The sequence below is a fragment of the Nelumbo lutea genome, chromosome 4 (assembly GCF_056320005.1).
Source record: "Nelumbo lutea isolate HS-2025 chromosome 4, American lotus-T2T, whole genome shotgun sequence".
NCBI lineage: Eukaryota > Viridiplantae > Streptophyta > Magnoliopsida > Proteales > Nelumbonaceae > Nelumbo > Nelumbo lutea.
Genome location: NC_142687.1, coordinates 56,722,403 through 56,737,769, shown reverse-complemented (window position 1 = coordinate 56,737,769; position 15,367 = coordinate 56,722,403). Strand labels below are relative to the sequence as shown.

The following is a 15,367-nucleotide window of genomic DNA, read 5'->3' as shown; positions in this document are numbered from 1 at the left end:
GCTGTATTTCTACAGTCCGTTCATTTCTTCCTTCAACCAGCCCACTACCACCTTAGAATCTCCTTCTATAATCAACTTCTGATGCCCAATTCTTTAGCTCTTTGTGCTCCTTCCAAAGCCACTAGTATCTCTACCCGAAGAGAGTCACTTGTTTCAATTGGTCCTGAAAAAAGTGCAATTACATTTCCTTCCTCATTCCTGAAATCTCCCCCAATGCCTGAAGGCTCAGGATTTCCCGCATTGCTACCATCAAAATTCGGTTTGAAAAAAGCCACTAGGAAAAGGAGACCAAATAGGACATCCTCCTTTGCCGTTGCAGAAGTTGCTGTCTCAATCCATTTCCTCTGTAACTCATCCATTGTAAATTCTTCAAACAAGTTCAAAGTCTTCAGACAATGTGTCACCCTTATTTGGTTTACTTCCAGTAAAGTTTCCAGGCTTCTCTCCTCATCTGAGAAGATCCTTGAGTTCATTTCTTCCCATATTGCCCAGCATACAGCAGCCCTTTGCGCACCTCCATATCACCCTGCCCTTTTTCTTTGGCCAACTAAAAGTTGTAGAAGCAAATAAGCTTTGCATATTAAGGGGGAGGGGGGATCCACCTGCATCCAAACAAAGAAATAAACCATTCCCAAATACTTTTAGCAAAATGGCAGGAGATAAACAGCTTTTGGGTCTTTTTCTTTGGAGCAAATCACTAGTGTTAATTCTTTCTAGGAATACTTCCCAACAGAAACACCCAACCCTTGGTGGAGTAGGCCTACACCAAATTTCTTTTACAGTGAAAGACAATCCAAGATTAAGAGTTGGTTGAGTTAAAGCACTAAAGATGGAAGTACATGTGAACAACCCAGAGGAGGAAGGTGTTCGAATCTGGCTATTAGGTTTTGTAGAATCTAGGAAATCCCCTTTTAGGATGCCCAATGGAGTCAAAGTGCTATCTAATTCTGTGTTCCTAATGGCCCATCTCAAACTCAAATTCTAACTAATGCCAGAATTAGAATTGGAAGATACCAGAAAGGAAGAAATAGGTTCATTCTTGAAATTAGACATAGCATATAAGGAGGGAAATTGCTCCTCCAAAGGAAAATCCCCAACCCAAACTTGCTCCCAGAATTTAATGAGATTATCTGAATGCAAATCATACCTGATCAAAGGAAAGAAAGAAGGTAGAGTAGCTTGGATTGCTTTCCATGGTGAGGCTCTTGTAGTCCTAGCCATATAATTCTAGCATCCCGTCCATTGCCCGCAAGCCCATGAATACTTTTTATTTATCCTAGCTCACAGCATCCCATCTATTGTCTTTAAACCCCCACACCTATCTTTTCTGATAATATGAATGTTATTCATATTGCCTCGAATCCCATCTTCCATGAACATGTAACATATCAAGGTTGACTGTCACTTCATTCATGGTCAGTATCTTTCCAGCATAACTATTATCTCTCACATAGCTTCTGATCTTCAATTAGTTGATATTTTTACTAAAGATATGACTTGCAATCACCATGACTTGCAGACAAATTGATATTGTCAGCACATCAGCTTGAGGACTATGAGCAAAGGGATAGTAGATAGGTTTTTGTCCTAACAAAATACTATATGATCTACTACACTATTATATATTGTTATTGTATTTCTTTTCATTTTCGCTTAGAGTGGCATTGTACTAGTTGTATGTATTAAGAACCACTTATAATGTATTATCCTCTAGGGATGGGGTCCATGTCTGACAACACCCCTTTATTTTTATTTATTGTTTTTATTACTGTGACCATGAAGTGTAGCGATCTCTCTAGGGTAATAGACACCTGTGTAGAGTCAACTGTTTGAGTCCATATGTTATGGTAGAATAATACTTCTTGTTAGTATATTGTTAGTTTTATATTGTTTTTTATTAGTGGTAGAGTCAACTGATTTTTATTGTTAGTTTTCTATTGAGTCACCAGGGTTATTGCTGTAATTTCATCTTTTATTTTGCCTCTCTATTATAAACAAAGAAAAGGGTCCACCAGCCCAACCTTTTTTTGAATCTTGATTCATTCTGTTCTCATTCTTCCATTCTCCACTGGTTCTTTTGTTTTTTTTTGTGTTTTTTGGACTATATAGAGGAGACAACTTGATCAAACTGGTTAGACCTACAGATTCTCCCTTCCTTTGCTTTCTCTCTTAGCCATAACACCAAGGAGAATATTCCGGTGGCAAGTGCTGTAAAGGAGTTGTGCGACTCCTAGTAGGGATGTACTGTTCCCTGTTATCCCATGAAGTGTATTGACTGTTTTATCAGTGGAGGTTGCTTAGTGGGTGTTTGAGCAAAGATTTTGTGTTCCTCCAGCAGTTCAGCTACATCTTGGTGTCCTATCTTGACGTGAGTACTGGGAGAGGTGTGCGATTAGTTTTCTTTGCCTCAGCTTTACTCCTTGGTGCTTGTAAAAGCTGTCCTAGTGGCAACTGATGAATGCACCACTTCAGGAGTTATTTTGTCACAAGGAACAGTTGGTGTTGGGGCTGAAAGTATGGTTTTCCCTATGCCAATCACACCCTTGAATGAGTTGAATAATTTGGAATGGTCTAAGGACATCAAGCTCTATGTTACAACAAGAGCAAAGTCTGGATATATTAATGGGAAGGTGAAAGAACCTAAAAGTGGGATTGATGAACATGAAGATGGGACTAGGAGAACAATATGGTGATGTCTCGGCTAGTTGTAGCTATGGAATATGAAGTGAAAAAATTTCATGTAGGCAGATGACTAATGAGATATGTGAGTAGGCAAAATCAACCTACTTTGAGAAGAGTCGTTATGCCAAAATTTATCAATTATAGGTGGAGTCCTCAACCTGTAAACAAGGGGACCGCAGTCTAGCAACCTACTATTCAGCTCTTACTTTTGTATGGAAGGAGTTGGACCATTATCAAGCCATTGAATGGAAAAATGACAAAGATGCTAAGGCATATAAGAAGTTAGTTGTTGCATTCTTGTTGGGACTGAATCCTGTGTATGAACCCCTTAGAGTTGAATTTTTGGGGAGTAGTGAGCTACCTTTTTAGTACTAGAGGTGTATGCCTTGGTTCAGTTTGAGGAGAGTAGGCAGAGTGTGATGGTTATAGCTGAGGGGGAGCAACAAATTGCTTTAGCTGCAAAAAGTGGTAACAATGTGATGAAGGGGATAACAAGAAGTATGATAAATTAACATACACATTGCCTACACCTTAGGCATACTCTTGATACTTGTTGGGACCTTGTTGGAATGACGAAGTGGGCACCAAAAAGCCAGGAACAGAACAAGATGCTGATGCAGGGACAAAAGAAGTACAGTGCAGCTAATGTATTAGCTTGGGATTCTCAAGGTAATAATGTGCCTACTAGTATTACTCAGGAGCATCATTGCTGGTTTTGACCTCAAGGAGAATATCAATAACTCCTTCCATGATCATTTGGAGTCTTATGGCAGGGCTTTGTGCTAGATGGATAGTGCAGCTATTAGTATTCCCTCTACGTCATTTGCGTCTACATTAGGTAGTGGTGCCTCTGCCATGTATCCACTGATTCCCCCCTCATGATTGGTAAGTCCAATCTTTTTCAGTCCTATTAGTCCTCTGTTTGGAAGAAATAAAGTGAGGCTTCAAATGGATTGTTCTCTTCCATTGTAGGTCACGGATCAATACTCCTTCCTCATGGCCTTGCCCTTGCTAATGTGTTGCACATTCTGAAACTTCTTTTCAATTTTCTTTCCATTAGCAGTATTACCCATTCCTTGAATTGGTAGAGGAAGCATGGTAGATAGTCTCTATATTCTTGATAATATGACTGGTTTTGTGGCATCAGCGTTAGAGTTAAGTGGTCAGTCAAGTTATTCAAATAAGAGTCAGGTGTTTTTATGGCATAACAACCATTTAGGTCATGTGTCCTTCAAGTTATTAATATTTGTTTCCTTCGTTATTTAAGTCATGTTGAATGTGTAACCTTCAATGTCAAATTTGCCAGTTAAGGAAGCAATGCAGAACATCTTTTCCTTCATGTAATAGAAGATCCAATTTTCCATTTCATATTGTGCATTCCAGTGTGTGGGGGCCCACTACTATTAACATCTGAGGGTGGCTACCGATACTTTATTAGTTTAGTTGATGGGAAAAGGGCCTTATAGTGGAGCAGTTTGATACCTTAGCATTTTTTGAAATATGTAATTGGTCTACTTTTAAATCCATATGGTATAACAATTCTTATAGTGGAGCTGTTGGGTACCTAAGCATTTTGTGAAATTTGTAAATAAATGGATGACAACTAAAGTTATACGTAAAATATTATCTTTAGTTTTAAGTGTGACTAATGAAAAGTTGTTTTGTTTTCAGAAGTCCTCAAGAAATTCAAGTAAATCCTTAAAATCACAAGGTCTATACTTCTCCTGACTTATTTCTTTTAGCTTTGAATGATCAATGTAATCTGAATGACCTGAACTACTGATGCCTTCCAGTTTCTCATCAGAAGTTGAGGCATGCTGATTCAGAACAACAGACTGGTCAAGTTAAGGTAAGATGCTGACTTAGTCCATACAATATATATCTTGTACAACTTATCTTCTGGTCTGTTAGTGATGACTGATGAAGATGAGTTTAATATGAGAGAATATCCTTTTTCCTCTTTATCTGTTATTTGTGTGTGTGTGTGTGTGTGTGTGCTGGCACTTCTTTAAGTGTTTCTCCTGCAGGATCAGGGACCAAGAAAGAAAGCGAGAATGGTCAATGAAAGAAAGCCCGGTCAGTGTTTAATTTAGTATTATAAGATTTGCTTTAATTACCTATAAACAGCTAATTAATATAGGTACTAGAAGCAATCCATGTAATGCATGGATTAGTGTCAACATGCCCCATATGATTTGGATTTGGCTTCCTGGTAAGAAAGGGCAGTAAAATGGTTTTGTTTGAGCTTCAGTAGTTACATATAGATAGATCATCCGAATAATTTGTTTTAATTTGACTCTTATATTTAAATCCATTATTTTTTAAGTTTGTCATGGTAGATGAAGTTTTCCTTGTTATTTTTCTTTATAAAATGTTTTTCTACATAACTTGATGAAATATAGTCAATGCATTAACATAATAAGCTATTGCGAAAGGATCAAACCCCCCCTCCCCCAAGGTGAATTTCAATGAATACCCACCTGATTTGTTACCACTACCAATCCAGTTGATTGCTTATAAGTCTTTCTGATATCATTGTCGATCATAGTTTTCAAGGCGCCATGGCGAGGCTAGGCAATTGGGGAGTACCTTGTTGCCTAGTTGCCTAGGCAATGGATTTTTTTTAAGCAAAAAACATATATCCTAGGGTACTTCCCTCGGTTCCATAACCATATTTCCTTAATAATTAATTATCCATAGTTTTCATAAGAAAAATATAAACTTCATGTTTAAGTATAGAAAATCAACATGTTCATAAGAAAAAGAATAAAGAAAAGAAAATTCAAAAAATATGGGGGCTGAACCCCTATTTTGTTATAGGAAAAGAAGAAGAAGAAAATGTAGCATTTAGCAATGTTTCTGTTGATTAAACCCTACCAAATAAGAAAATAATAAAAGGAAATTAGTATATAAACACATTCATTAAAAAAGAAAATAGTATATAAACACACAAAATGAATATTTTAATTTAGTACTGTCCATTTTATAATTATAACCTCAAAATTAAGAATATAGAAGTATTTTATCACACAATGTACAAAACTACTTGGCGATTAGGCAAGGTGAGCCTCCAAGGGCGCCTTGTTGCCTAGGTGTCACCTTGACAACTATGTCATCAATCATTATCTAAGCCTGGTCTCAACTATATTGTGTTGGCTACATGAATCTTTTTCTGTCTTTCCATTCTGTTCAGTGCCAAATGCATTGATCCATTGTTAAATTATGGGACTGGAATCATAACTTCCATGTTAAATAAAATATAATAAGTTATATTTATAACTAAGAATATCAACACTGAGTGCTATATAACAATTATTGTGTATATTAACTTTATCCAAAGTGGAGGAAGAGGCTTGCTTGAAATAATCATTTAAAAAGTACCATTTTTATCACTTTATAACAAATATAATTATTTAAAAGATTGTGCCATTTTATAATTCCAAAAAATGTTAAAAATGGTTTTTTGTAGATTAATATTTTGCAATAAATCTGCATGAAATTTCTGATATTTCTGACATATTTCTTATTTTTATGTGGTTGACATTTCCATTGAAATCAAATTTTTTAACTTTTTTTTAAATAATATTCATCCTTATAGGTATTGTCAAATCAAGCTCTTTCTTGTAAGAGATTTTGATTTATAAACGAGGCATGTAAACTTATGCATGTACTACCTATGCATGCTGAACCATTGGCATATTAACTCAATCTGTGTGACTTGTATGAAAGTGCAGGAACAAGAAAGATAACAATGCAAAAGAAGATTCAGGTATTGGCATTTGTGAACAAGTGTAAATTGCTTTTACTGTTTTCCTGTATATGGGAATTTCTTTTTATTTTTGATAATTAATTGCTTTGGTACTTGGTGATAAACTAATGCCATCTTCAAACTTTGTAGGTTGAAGATGATGATATAGAAGAGTTCTCGAGTGAATCACAGGTCTGGTTTCCTGCTAGCTTCATGAAGCTTAATTTAATAAGATTGTTTTTCTATCATATGTGTTATATGGCATTAGCAACGAACTGAAAACAAGAAGGCAAGGTGCACTTTGGTTCTATCATATGTGTTATATGACATCAAATTCAAAGTTAATTCATCAAGCATATTAACAATCAAGGCGAGGTGCACTTTGGTTCACATATGTCATTCATCATCATCATCGAAGCCTTATCCCGACTATATGGGGTTAGCTACATGGATTCTGTTTCGCCATTCCATTCTTTTTAATGCCATATTCATTGTTAAATTATGAGCACTTAAAACATTTCTTACTACGACCCATGTCCTTTTTGGTCTACCCCTAGCCCTTCTAGCCCCTTCAACTTGCAATAGATCACTTCTTAGGTGTGCTTTTAATGGTCTTCTATGCATGTAATCAAACCATTTTCTTCTACTTTTTGGTCTACCCCTAGCCCTTCTAGCCCCTTCAACTTGCAATAGATCACTTCTTAGGTGTGCTTTTAATGGTCTTCTATGCATGTAATCAAACCATTTTCTTCTACTTTCTCTCATTTTATCACTTATTCAAACTACCTAGGTTCCTTTGAACGACATCAATTCTGACCCTATTTAGTATTCTAGTTTTTCCACTCATCCATCCCAGTATGCACATTTCTGCTACACTTGGACCTACTCCTAGGTTCAGGCCAGGTGACCTAAAATAAGCCTCACTTATGAGACAAAACATGCCTGACATGGACCTTCGATCATGAACCATGGTGGAGTTTTTCCACTCATCCATCCCAATATATGCATTTCTGCGACACTTGGACCTACTTTTAGGTTCAGGCCAGGTGTACCTCACGAAATTAGCCTCACTTGTGAGTTGTGATAGAAAAAATGCCTGAGACCTTTAAAAATGCTGGGTGTAATAAAAACAAAAGCTACCTTTTCTTTTGGTACAAAAGATGAAAAAAAAAACAGAGGTTGCCTTTGATCTCAAACCATGCTGGGATCTGAAACCCACTGAAAGGTTTTCTGTATGTCCCAAAAACTTTAGAACAATTTGTGATCCTGAAAAACATGCAGTAATGCTGGTCTTCATCCAACTTGCACACCATACAGTCATGATTCGTGTCAATGTTTTTCATTTGCCATCTTTCCATAGGTCCTACCAAGTCTTCAGAGCATAGATGATAGAACTTGAGTGATACACCAAATGTCCCCTGTTAGAATTGCTCAATTCTGTCAATGCATTTCATGATTCATGAAATGTGTAGACTTTCATGATCATTCACTTCTTTCAGGGTACTAATGGAAGTGATGATGACTGGGAAGCTTAACAATGCAACATCTGTGAGGAAATGAACAATTGACTTTGGTTTTCAATAAACATGAAGCAAGGAGTTCTTATTTGTGGAAATATACAGTGAGGTAGTGGCTTCATGTAGTGAAGATGATAATATTCTATGCAAAAATGAAAAGAACATGTATAAATCTAATTCACTCAACAGTTGACTGATGTATACTGAGGCTTTTAGTCCAATTGAATATGCAGATTGACCATTTTACACAACTTTATTGCTTATCAGCATGCGCCATTCCTTCATATTTTGGTCTATGGGCAGGAAAAGCAATGCATCAGCTTTAAAAATACTGATTATGGTATAAAACTACTGCATGCTTACTGATGTATATGTTTGAAATTAGTAATTTTGGATGCACAAATAGTTCTTTGTTTTTATACTAGAAGTGGCCCCTGCAATGTCTACCAAAAGAAAAAAGTTTGCTATGCATAAAAAAGGATACTGAATTGGTTGTGAGCAAGTAGTCTTCCATATGATATTTTTTATTTTTTTTTTGCAAAATTTGAAAAAAATAATCACAAAATTTGGGAGTAATGAACACCGTAGAGGAGTTAATATCTAACAAAATCTGAGTTTTGATCTAAAAACTTCTTGGTTTCTAGGCCTTATTGCCTTGCTGGATCTAGACCATTTTATCCAGTAAATGTGTTTATATTAGTAGGGACCCGTGCAATGCATGAGATTTATCAAGGAAAGTGAAATAACCGAAACTTATAACTAAGGAAAGGAATCAATGTTGTTAAAATAATTAAATATTTATTTTAATAATTTGTTAAGAAAATGTTTTACTAATTAAGTAATTTAGTAATTTGGATTAATTATATTGTTAACAAAAATAATAAATTATTGCTACTTAATAAAATAAAATTTTTCATATTATTTGTTAATGTTCTATTTTATTTATTTTACTTTATTAATGATTAAATGTTTCAAGTTTTTGTAAATATCACTTAAATATTTAAAATAATTAAATATTAGAAAATATATAAAATTAGGCTATAGTCATAATTAAATTAATCTATAGTCAACTTTTTTATTCATATTTAAATTAATCTAAGCCCAAGGTTTAAAGTATCGTATACGTTTAGCGTATCAGAAAGGTTATTTTAAGATCCATACCGATATACGCTTTGGATACGCGTGTGCGTTGGAGAAAAATTAAGATACGGATAAGAACACTCTAAAAACTTCTATATAAAATAAAAATACACCAATTACATTAATTATAAGGCTTTAATAAGATATATACATTAAATTAATATATTTTAATAGAATTTATGAAGAATATACTCAACATATGTGAACATCTAAACAATGTTTATTAAAATTATAATCACATCAACACTTAATAATTCAATTCACATATGAAATCTCTCATCATACCCACCTGACCCTATGATCATTTTTCTCTTCTCTTGGTTCCCATAAGAAATGTGTCATTAATTTATCCAAAATTCTACATACTCCTTTGGGCATTTTAAATACCGAAAAAAGTACACAGACATATTTGTCATGTGGACTTAATCAGATTTATCCTACCTCCCACGAATAGGTAATTTTTCTTCCAAGATGCTAACATCTTATTGAATCTCTCAATCATTGGGTTATAGAAACTCTTTTTACTAGGGTTATCCCCTAGTGGCAACCCCAAATAGGTCAATGGCCATTGGGCAATCTCATACCCCAAAATTCGGGCTCTATTCTCCATCTCACTTTCATTCAAATTAATGCCAATCACACAACTCTTGTCTAGATTCATTTTAAGATTAGTTACCTGTTCGAAGACATTGATCACTTGCTTCAGATTATTCACCTAACTGTTAGACAATGTATGCCCTTAGCTCCAATCAGCATGATGTACATTATGACATTTATTGTAAATGAATAAAGTACATATTTGATTTATATTATGGTGGTGTGTTTCTGTGTAATACCATTAAATTGGATACATATGAGATTCATGTTAGTTTAGAATCTTTACAATCGTTGGATAGATTTGGGGAGATTTATCCTACCAAGGCTGACATTGATGTGTTGTCAAGTTGGTTGGGGTGACTTGTCTCAGCTACCAGAGTGAGACATGAGGTACATGCAGTGTGGGTTTTCTTGAAACTTTGAATCAGACCAAAATTCCAGTATTACTCTGGCCTAAAAAACAGATGGACAAAACTGGAATGTTACACTTGACCTCTAGACTCGATTATGATACTACACTATGTATCAAATTTGACTGTCTTTGATGTGTCAATCAGTGAGATCCTTAGAGGGGGTCAAAACTTGGGTATGTTGGGACAGTCCGAGAATTCATCTGAGTGGTTGATCATAGTGATAAGATCAACCCCTTTGTCGGACAAATTGAATGATCTGAAAAATACTCTCTGATGGAAACCTAAACTACCGGTAGTGGATTTCAAATGTGTTTGAAATTTGGTTTTGCAAAATATATTTATATAGAGATATACTTATATATATTATTGTTTCAAAATGTTTGCAAAATGTTTTAATTCCCGAGATCCATGTGAGCATAGAGTGCAGTACTGTACCTTGCAGTCAAGGGAGATATCATCTCTTGTCGGGTAGTGTTTAATCATTAAGGGTTGAGAGGTTAAGTTTAAGACCATTGAGGGTAATACCTGATGGGCTAATTTTACATACGCCCATAGTCCATGGACTTTCATAAGATGGTTGGAACCAATGGCTGTTTAATGTAAATGTTGAGTCCATTAAGAGTCTATAGTGATGGACTCAGGGGGTTCACTGTATTCAACAATGAATTCGGCTAGGCCTTGTAACAGAGGCTAAGCTGAACCCATGTGTCTAGTGTGTAGATCAATGGTAGGGTCCCACGCCATACAAAGAGAGCCAACCTAGCCAACATTAAAAGGAAGTGAGCTTGAAAGCTTAATGGGCTTAAAACCTATTTCGAATTAGGTTAATTGGATTAATTAAATATGGGCAAATCTAGGTTTGGATTAACAGATAAGGATAAGAGGATAATTCTTATCCACTTAAAGAGTCCAGATCCAAATAAAGATTTCATTCAGGGAATTCCTAATTTTATTAGGAATGAGCTGATATTGAGTTGCAGATAAGATAAGGCTATAAATAGAGAGCAGGGCGGACCTAAAAAAGATACATAGACATTTTAGAAGACAACTAAATTTGACCGATTTTGCCTTCAGTTCTTTTTCTCTCTACTCTTGCCACCCTACCCTGTTTGATCTTTAATTCTTGGATCTGATCAACATTTGATCTTAATATTGTTTCTTGCTAGAAGAAACAATTTTGAAGCTGTGCTCACTTCTCCATTTGATTCTTTTTGAAGAATCACAAGTTATTGGTGAAGAATTACCTGCATATCTTGCCTCATCCTAAGTTGTGTCATGTTCAGTTGAGGGAGGATTTAGTACACTCTTTGGGCGTGAATACCTACGTTGGGAGGATCTTTTTCTGTGGATTCCGTATCAGGTATATTCCTCCATAATCTTGGTTTCAGATTTGGTCCGGTTTGGTTACAAGAACGGACATTGAAAATGTAATTTTCTAAATTAGGAATAGGATTCCCGGATGGGGGTAAAGAAACTTTTAAAATTTCGCTCAACCTTCCTACAGGGTTCGGCCATCCATATGATGGATCTTGCATCCCTTCACCAACTTACCTCATCCCCACCACAGAAAAGAATTGTGTTCTCAACAAACTAAGTTTGAAGTAGGACCGATAAGAGTCTGGACTTCCTAGGCCTGATTCACACTCATAGTTACTTCCAAAGCTCTGTCATTTGTCCCACTCTGTTATACCTTTATTCGAAGTATGAGGATTGACTGATATTAATTTTAAACAAAACCATTAGTATCATAATAGACGAAACCATAAGATCCCTTAGTAATTTATTGGTTTATAAGGAGTGATCTATTGACAATTCAAACCACTTGAACATGCAAAAGAAGTTATTTGAAAATCCAAAAATGTAGATCTTATGGTTATAATGAGTCAATCCAAACAAAACTGTTGCTCTTAAAAGATAACATTATTCCTAGCCATCCAAATATAATAACATGCAATAGCCATACAAGCCATACAATTTATTTTATCATGACTAGAATTAAATAAATTTAGTATCTCCAGAATCAAACTAAAAGAATCCCCTCCAGAAAGAACCTCGGTCCAAATGCCCCAAGGAGAAGAGCACATGCATTGATTGAATATGGTAATTACATCATATTTAAGAATAAAATAGGTCAAACATGTTTAAACACAAACTCTTGGACTCTATCTAGGGCTTTATGTAGTCTATCTCAAGCCATCTCAAACTCTATCATAATATAACAAACTCAATCCATATCCTTAATATGCCCCCTCAATCATATGCGGATCAATGATTATCATGTGTTTGACCAAAACAATTGTAAATTGATGATGATAGCTTCCAACCCTTCAAGTCCTGATGTGATTCAAAAGATGTTTAAAATATGGCATTACTTCAACCTTGCTGTAATGATGATGATGCGTTCACATCTCTCAACTGTGATATGATGTGGTGAGGAGGTGATGATGTGCATATATCCAAAACTTGAAGTTGCGGTGATGACAATGTGGCAAGTGGTCCAACTGTGAAGATGGTGTGGCAAGTAATGGATGACTGGCTATGACCAAGGTTCAAAGTATCGATACGATACACCCCGTATCGTGCATATCGTATTGTATCTTTTAGTCTCAATACACCTATTTATAGGTGTTTCGAGACCCTCGCTTATTTTGGTAAAAAACCATTAAAAAACATCTTTAAAAAATCAAATTTTGAAAAAAAAAACTAAAAAAACCCATTGAACGGGTATTTTTTAGTACCGATACGCCCCTGCCAATACACAGGAGCATATCGACACTTTGAACCATGGCTATGACAATCACATATCATAATGACAAGAACCTATTGCTTCTTCAAAGACCTCATTGGGCCAACGCAAACCATATTGAAGTTAGGCCAAAATAGGCCACTAATAGATCTCATTGAGTCGGCTTTTGGAGCCTATCTAAAATGGGCCAACAATGGCCATATACTAATAGAAATAGAGGGAGACAAGTAGAAGAGAGAGAAAAGAGAGGTAAAGAGGTAAGTTGTGTAACAAGATGTCAAATAAGAGGGTAGATGAGAGGAATATATATGAGGATGAATCATTAGTGAAGATAAAGAAGGTAAATCTGTTTTTCAGGATGATATGATTAAAGATCCTAGTAGCAAGGAGTCAATGAAGGTAATCTCAAATGCAGAAAGTGTCCGAACCAATAGGATCCAAAGTTATGTTGGAATAGGGACTTGAATCTGATAGGTGAGCTTGTCTCTAGAAGTCAATAAATAGAAAGATGGGAGAAACTAAAAGTAAAACTAAAAATAAAACTAAGAAGAATAAAGATAGCAACAATATTAAGAACAAAGGAAACTAAAAAAAAAAAAACTGAATGGGAAACATAACAAGTAAACAGAGAGAGTAGCCCTGGCGGGTGGCTAAACTAGTGAAGAGAAATACATGACTAAATGGGAATCTAGTATGTAAACAGAGACAGCGGACTCGACGGGTGGCTAAGATTCCAACCACCAATCGGAAACACTAGAAACACGGTGGGAGGTCTCTAGGTTCAGACCTTTGGCTTTGATACCATGTTAGATTTCAAAGAAGGCTAGAAAGAATGCATTGATTGAGCATGGTAATTACATCATACTTGTAGAATAAAATAGATTAAACCTATTCAAACTCAAACTCAAACTCTTAGACTCTATCTAGGCAGGAATGTATTGTGTGACGTTGTGGGGGGCAATCTTGTGGGGATTAATTTGGTCTCTTGCGAGACAGATACCAATTTTTTTTAGCGATTCCAAATAAAACGCTTATCTTGGGGGTTCCTAAAAATATACATCTCACTGACTGCATGAACCCAACTTTCTCCCATAACTTGGACATTTTATCAGAACTCCAACCACTAGATTGGTCAAAGAGGTCACTGAAGCAAACATTCCTAAATTTTCGATCAACAGAGGCCCCATAGGAAACATATGCCCGGAACCAAGCATTTTCAGAAAACTAATAAAACACAAAGTGACATGTTTTGGGCCCATTTGGGTGTGTGAAAGGAGAGTCCCTCTGCCGTGTAATTCATGTGACCCATAACCCTCTTTAGCTAATCTTCAAATGTAATGTGACCAGACTGATCTGGGCATGTGATCACAGACATGCAAGCCCTTTGTCGTAAATAATAAAGTAACTCGAAAGAAAAGATAATCACATGGGAATAATAAAATAAGGCCTTTTATCAACAAGAAAGTTCTAGAACTTCTACAAATAACTCAACTAAAAAGGCATATTTATCAAATACATTTCAAATAAGACAATGAGCCTGGGTGAGAGAAAGCACTTTCAACACTCATCTCACCTTTTCGGTGCAGATTTTGAAGGAAATTCTCATTTCCTATTCTTTTTTTTTTTGAAAATATTTATTTAGGTAAATGTATTTATTTATGTTTTTTTACTTAATTTACTATTTAATTTAATTTATTCTTTATTTTTCTATGTTCTTTTACAACACCCATTTTTCTGGGTAAGTTGTTATTTTCTTCAGCTCTTGTCAATTTTATATCCTTTGGGCCCAAATCCATGTTTTTAGGGCTTTTTGTATTAGTAACACAACCTGTCCAAATAACAGGCTCAACCGCTCAACTATAACTTGTCCAAACAATAATATGTTCAATAACAAACCGAGGAAATATCAACAATAACATAGTATACAATTGTGCAAATTATAAATCTCTCTCCTACAAAGGCAGTAAATATGACTTTGCGTGGCGCCAAAAAAAGACTATTGGTGACGTAGGCGCATTCGGCTGGCTAGTACGGGGCCGACACTTGTTGGCTAGCGGGCGCCAGTAGAGGCCCATTGTGCAGCGTGCGAACTCGTTCTGTGCGGACCAGGCAGGCCCAGTCGTAGGGTGCCGCATGGCTCTGCCAGATCCTTGTGTGTAACCCTTGTACGGTTCGCATCTAGGCCATCCGAGCCTAACTACTCCCGGGCAGCTCTAGCTATAAATACAAGGAACCTCCCACAAGGTAAATCGCTCTAGAACCTTTGAGACTCTTGGTATTCTTCCTACTGAGGACTTAGTGCTTACTAGTGACCTCGTCTAGGTGCCTCTACACCGAACCTTCTACTTGCCTTGTGCGGATACTAACTTGATCATCGGAGTCCGCGCCTCGGGTCTTCACCCGAGGCCTCTAACACTTCCTTCCTTGCAGAGCAAACTCTTCGGGCCCCTTCGGACCCCTCTTACATCTAGGCAAGCATCCCAACTTCCGCACCAACTCTTTCGAGATCATCCACCTCGGCCAC

General features: G+C 36.1%; 1 protein-coding gene across 6 annotated transcripts in view; it reads left to right on the top strand.

Annotated features, from left to right (window-relative positions):
- Positions 1 to 8,198, top strand: part of RHL1 (root hair initiation protein root hairless 1 (RHL1)) — a 42,695-nt gene extending 34,497 nt beyond the window's left edge. For 3 of the 6 annotated variants that reach the window (XM_088941969.1, XM_088941973.1, XM_088941967.1), the window contains 6 exons: positions 4,354 to 4,393; positions 4,476 to 4,531; positions 4,710 to 4,758; positions 6,417 to 6,451; positions 6,581 to 6,622; positions 7,930 to 8,198. In XM_088941969.1, the coding sequence (XP_088798095.1) occupies positions 4,354 to 4,393; positions 4,476 to 4,531; positions 4,710 to 4,758; positions 6,417 to 6,451; positions 6,581 to 6,622; positions 7,930 to 7,965 (258 nt within the window). In that variant the 3' untranslated portion in view covers positions 7,966 to 8,198. The remainder of the gene's footprint in view (positions 1 to 4,353; positions 4,394 to 4,475; positions 4,532 to 4,709; positions 4,759 to 6,416; positions 6,452 to 6,580; positions 6,623 to 7,929) is intronic. The other 3 variants (XM_088941972.1, XM_088941968.1, XM_088941970.1) reach the window with 3 other exon arrangements.
- Positions 8,199 to 15,367: the final 7,169 nt, after the last annotated feature.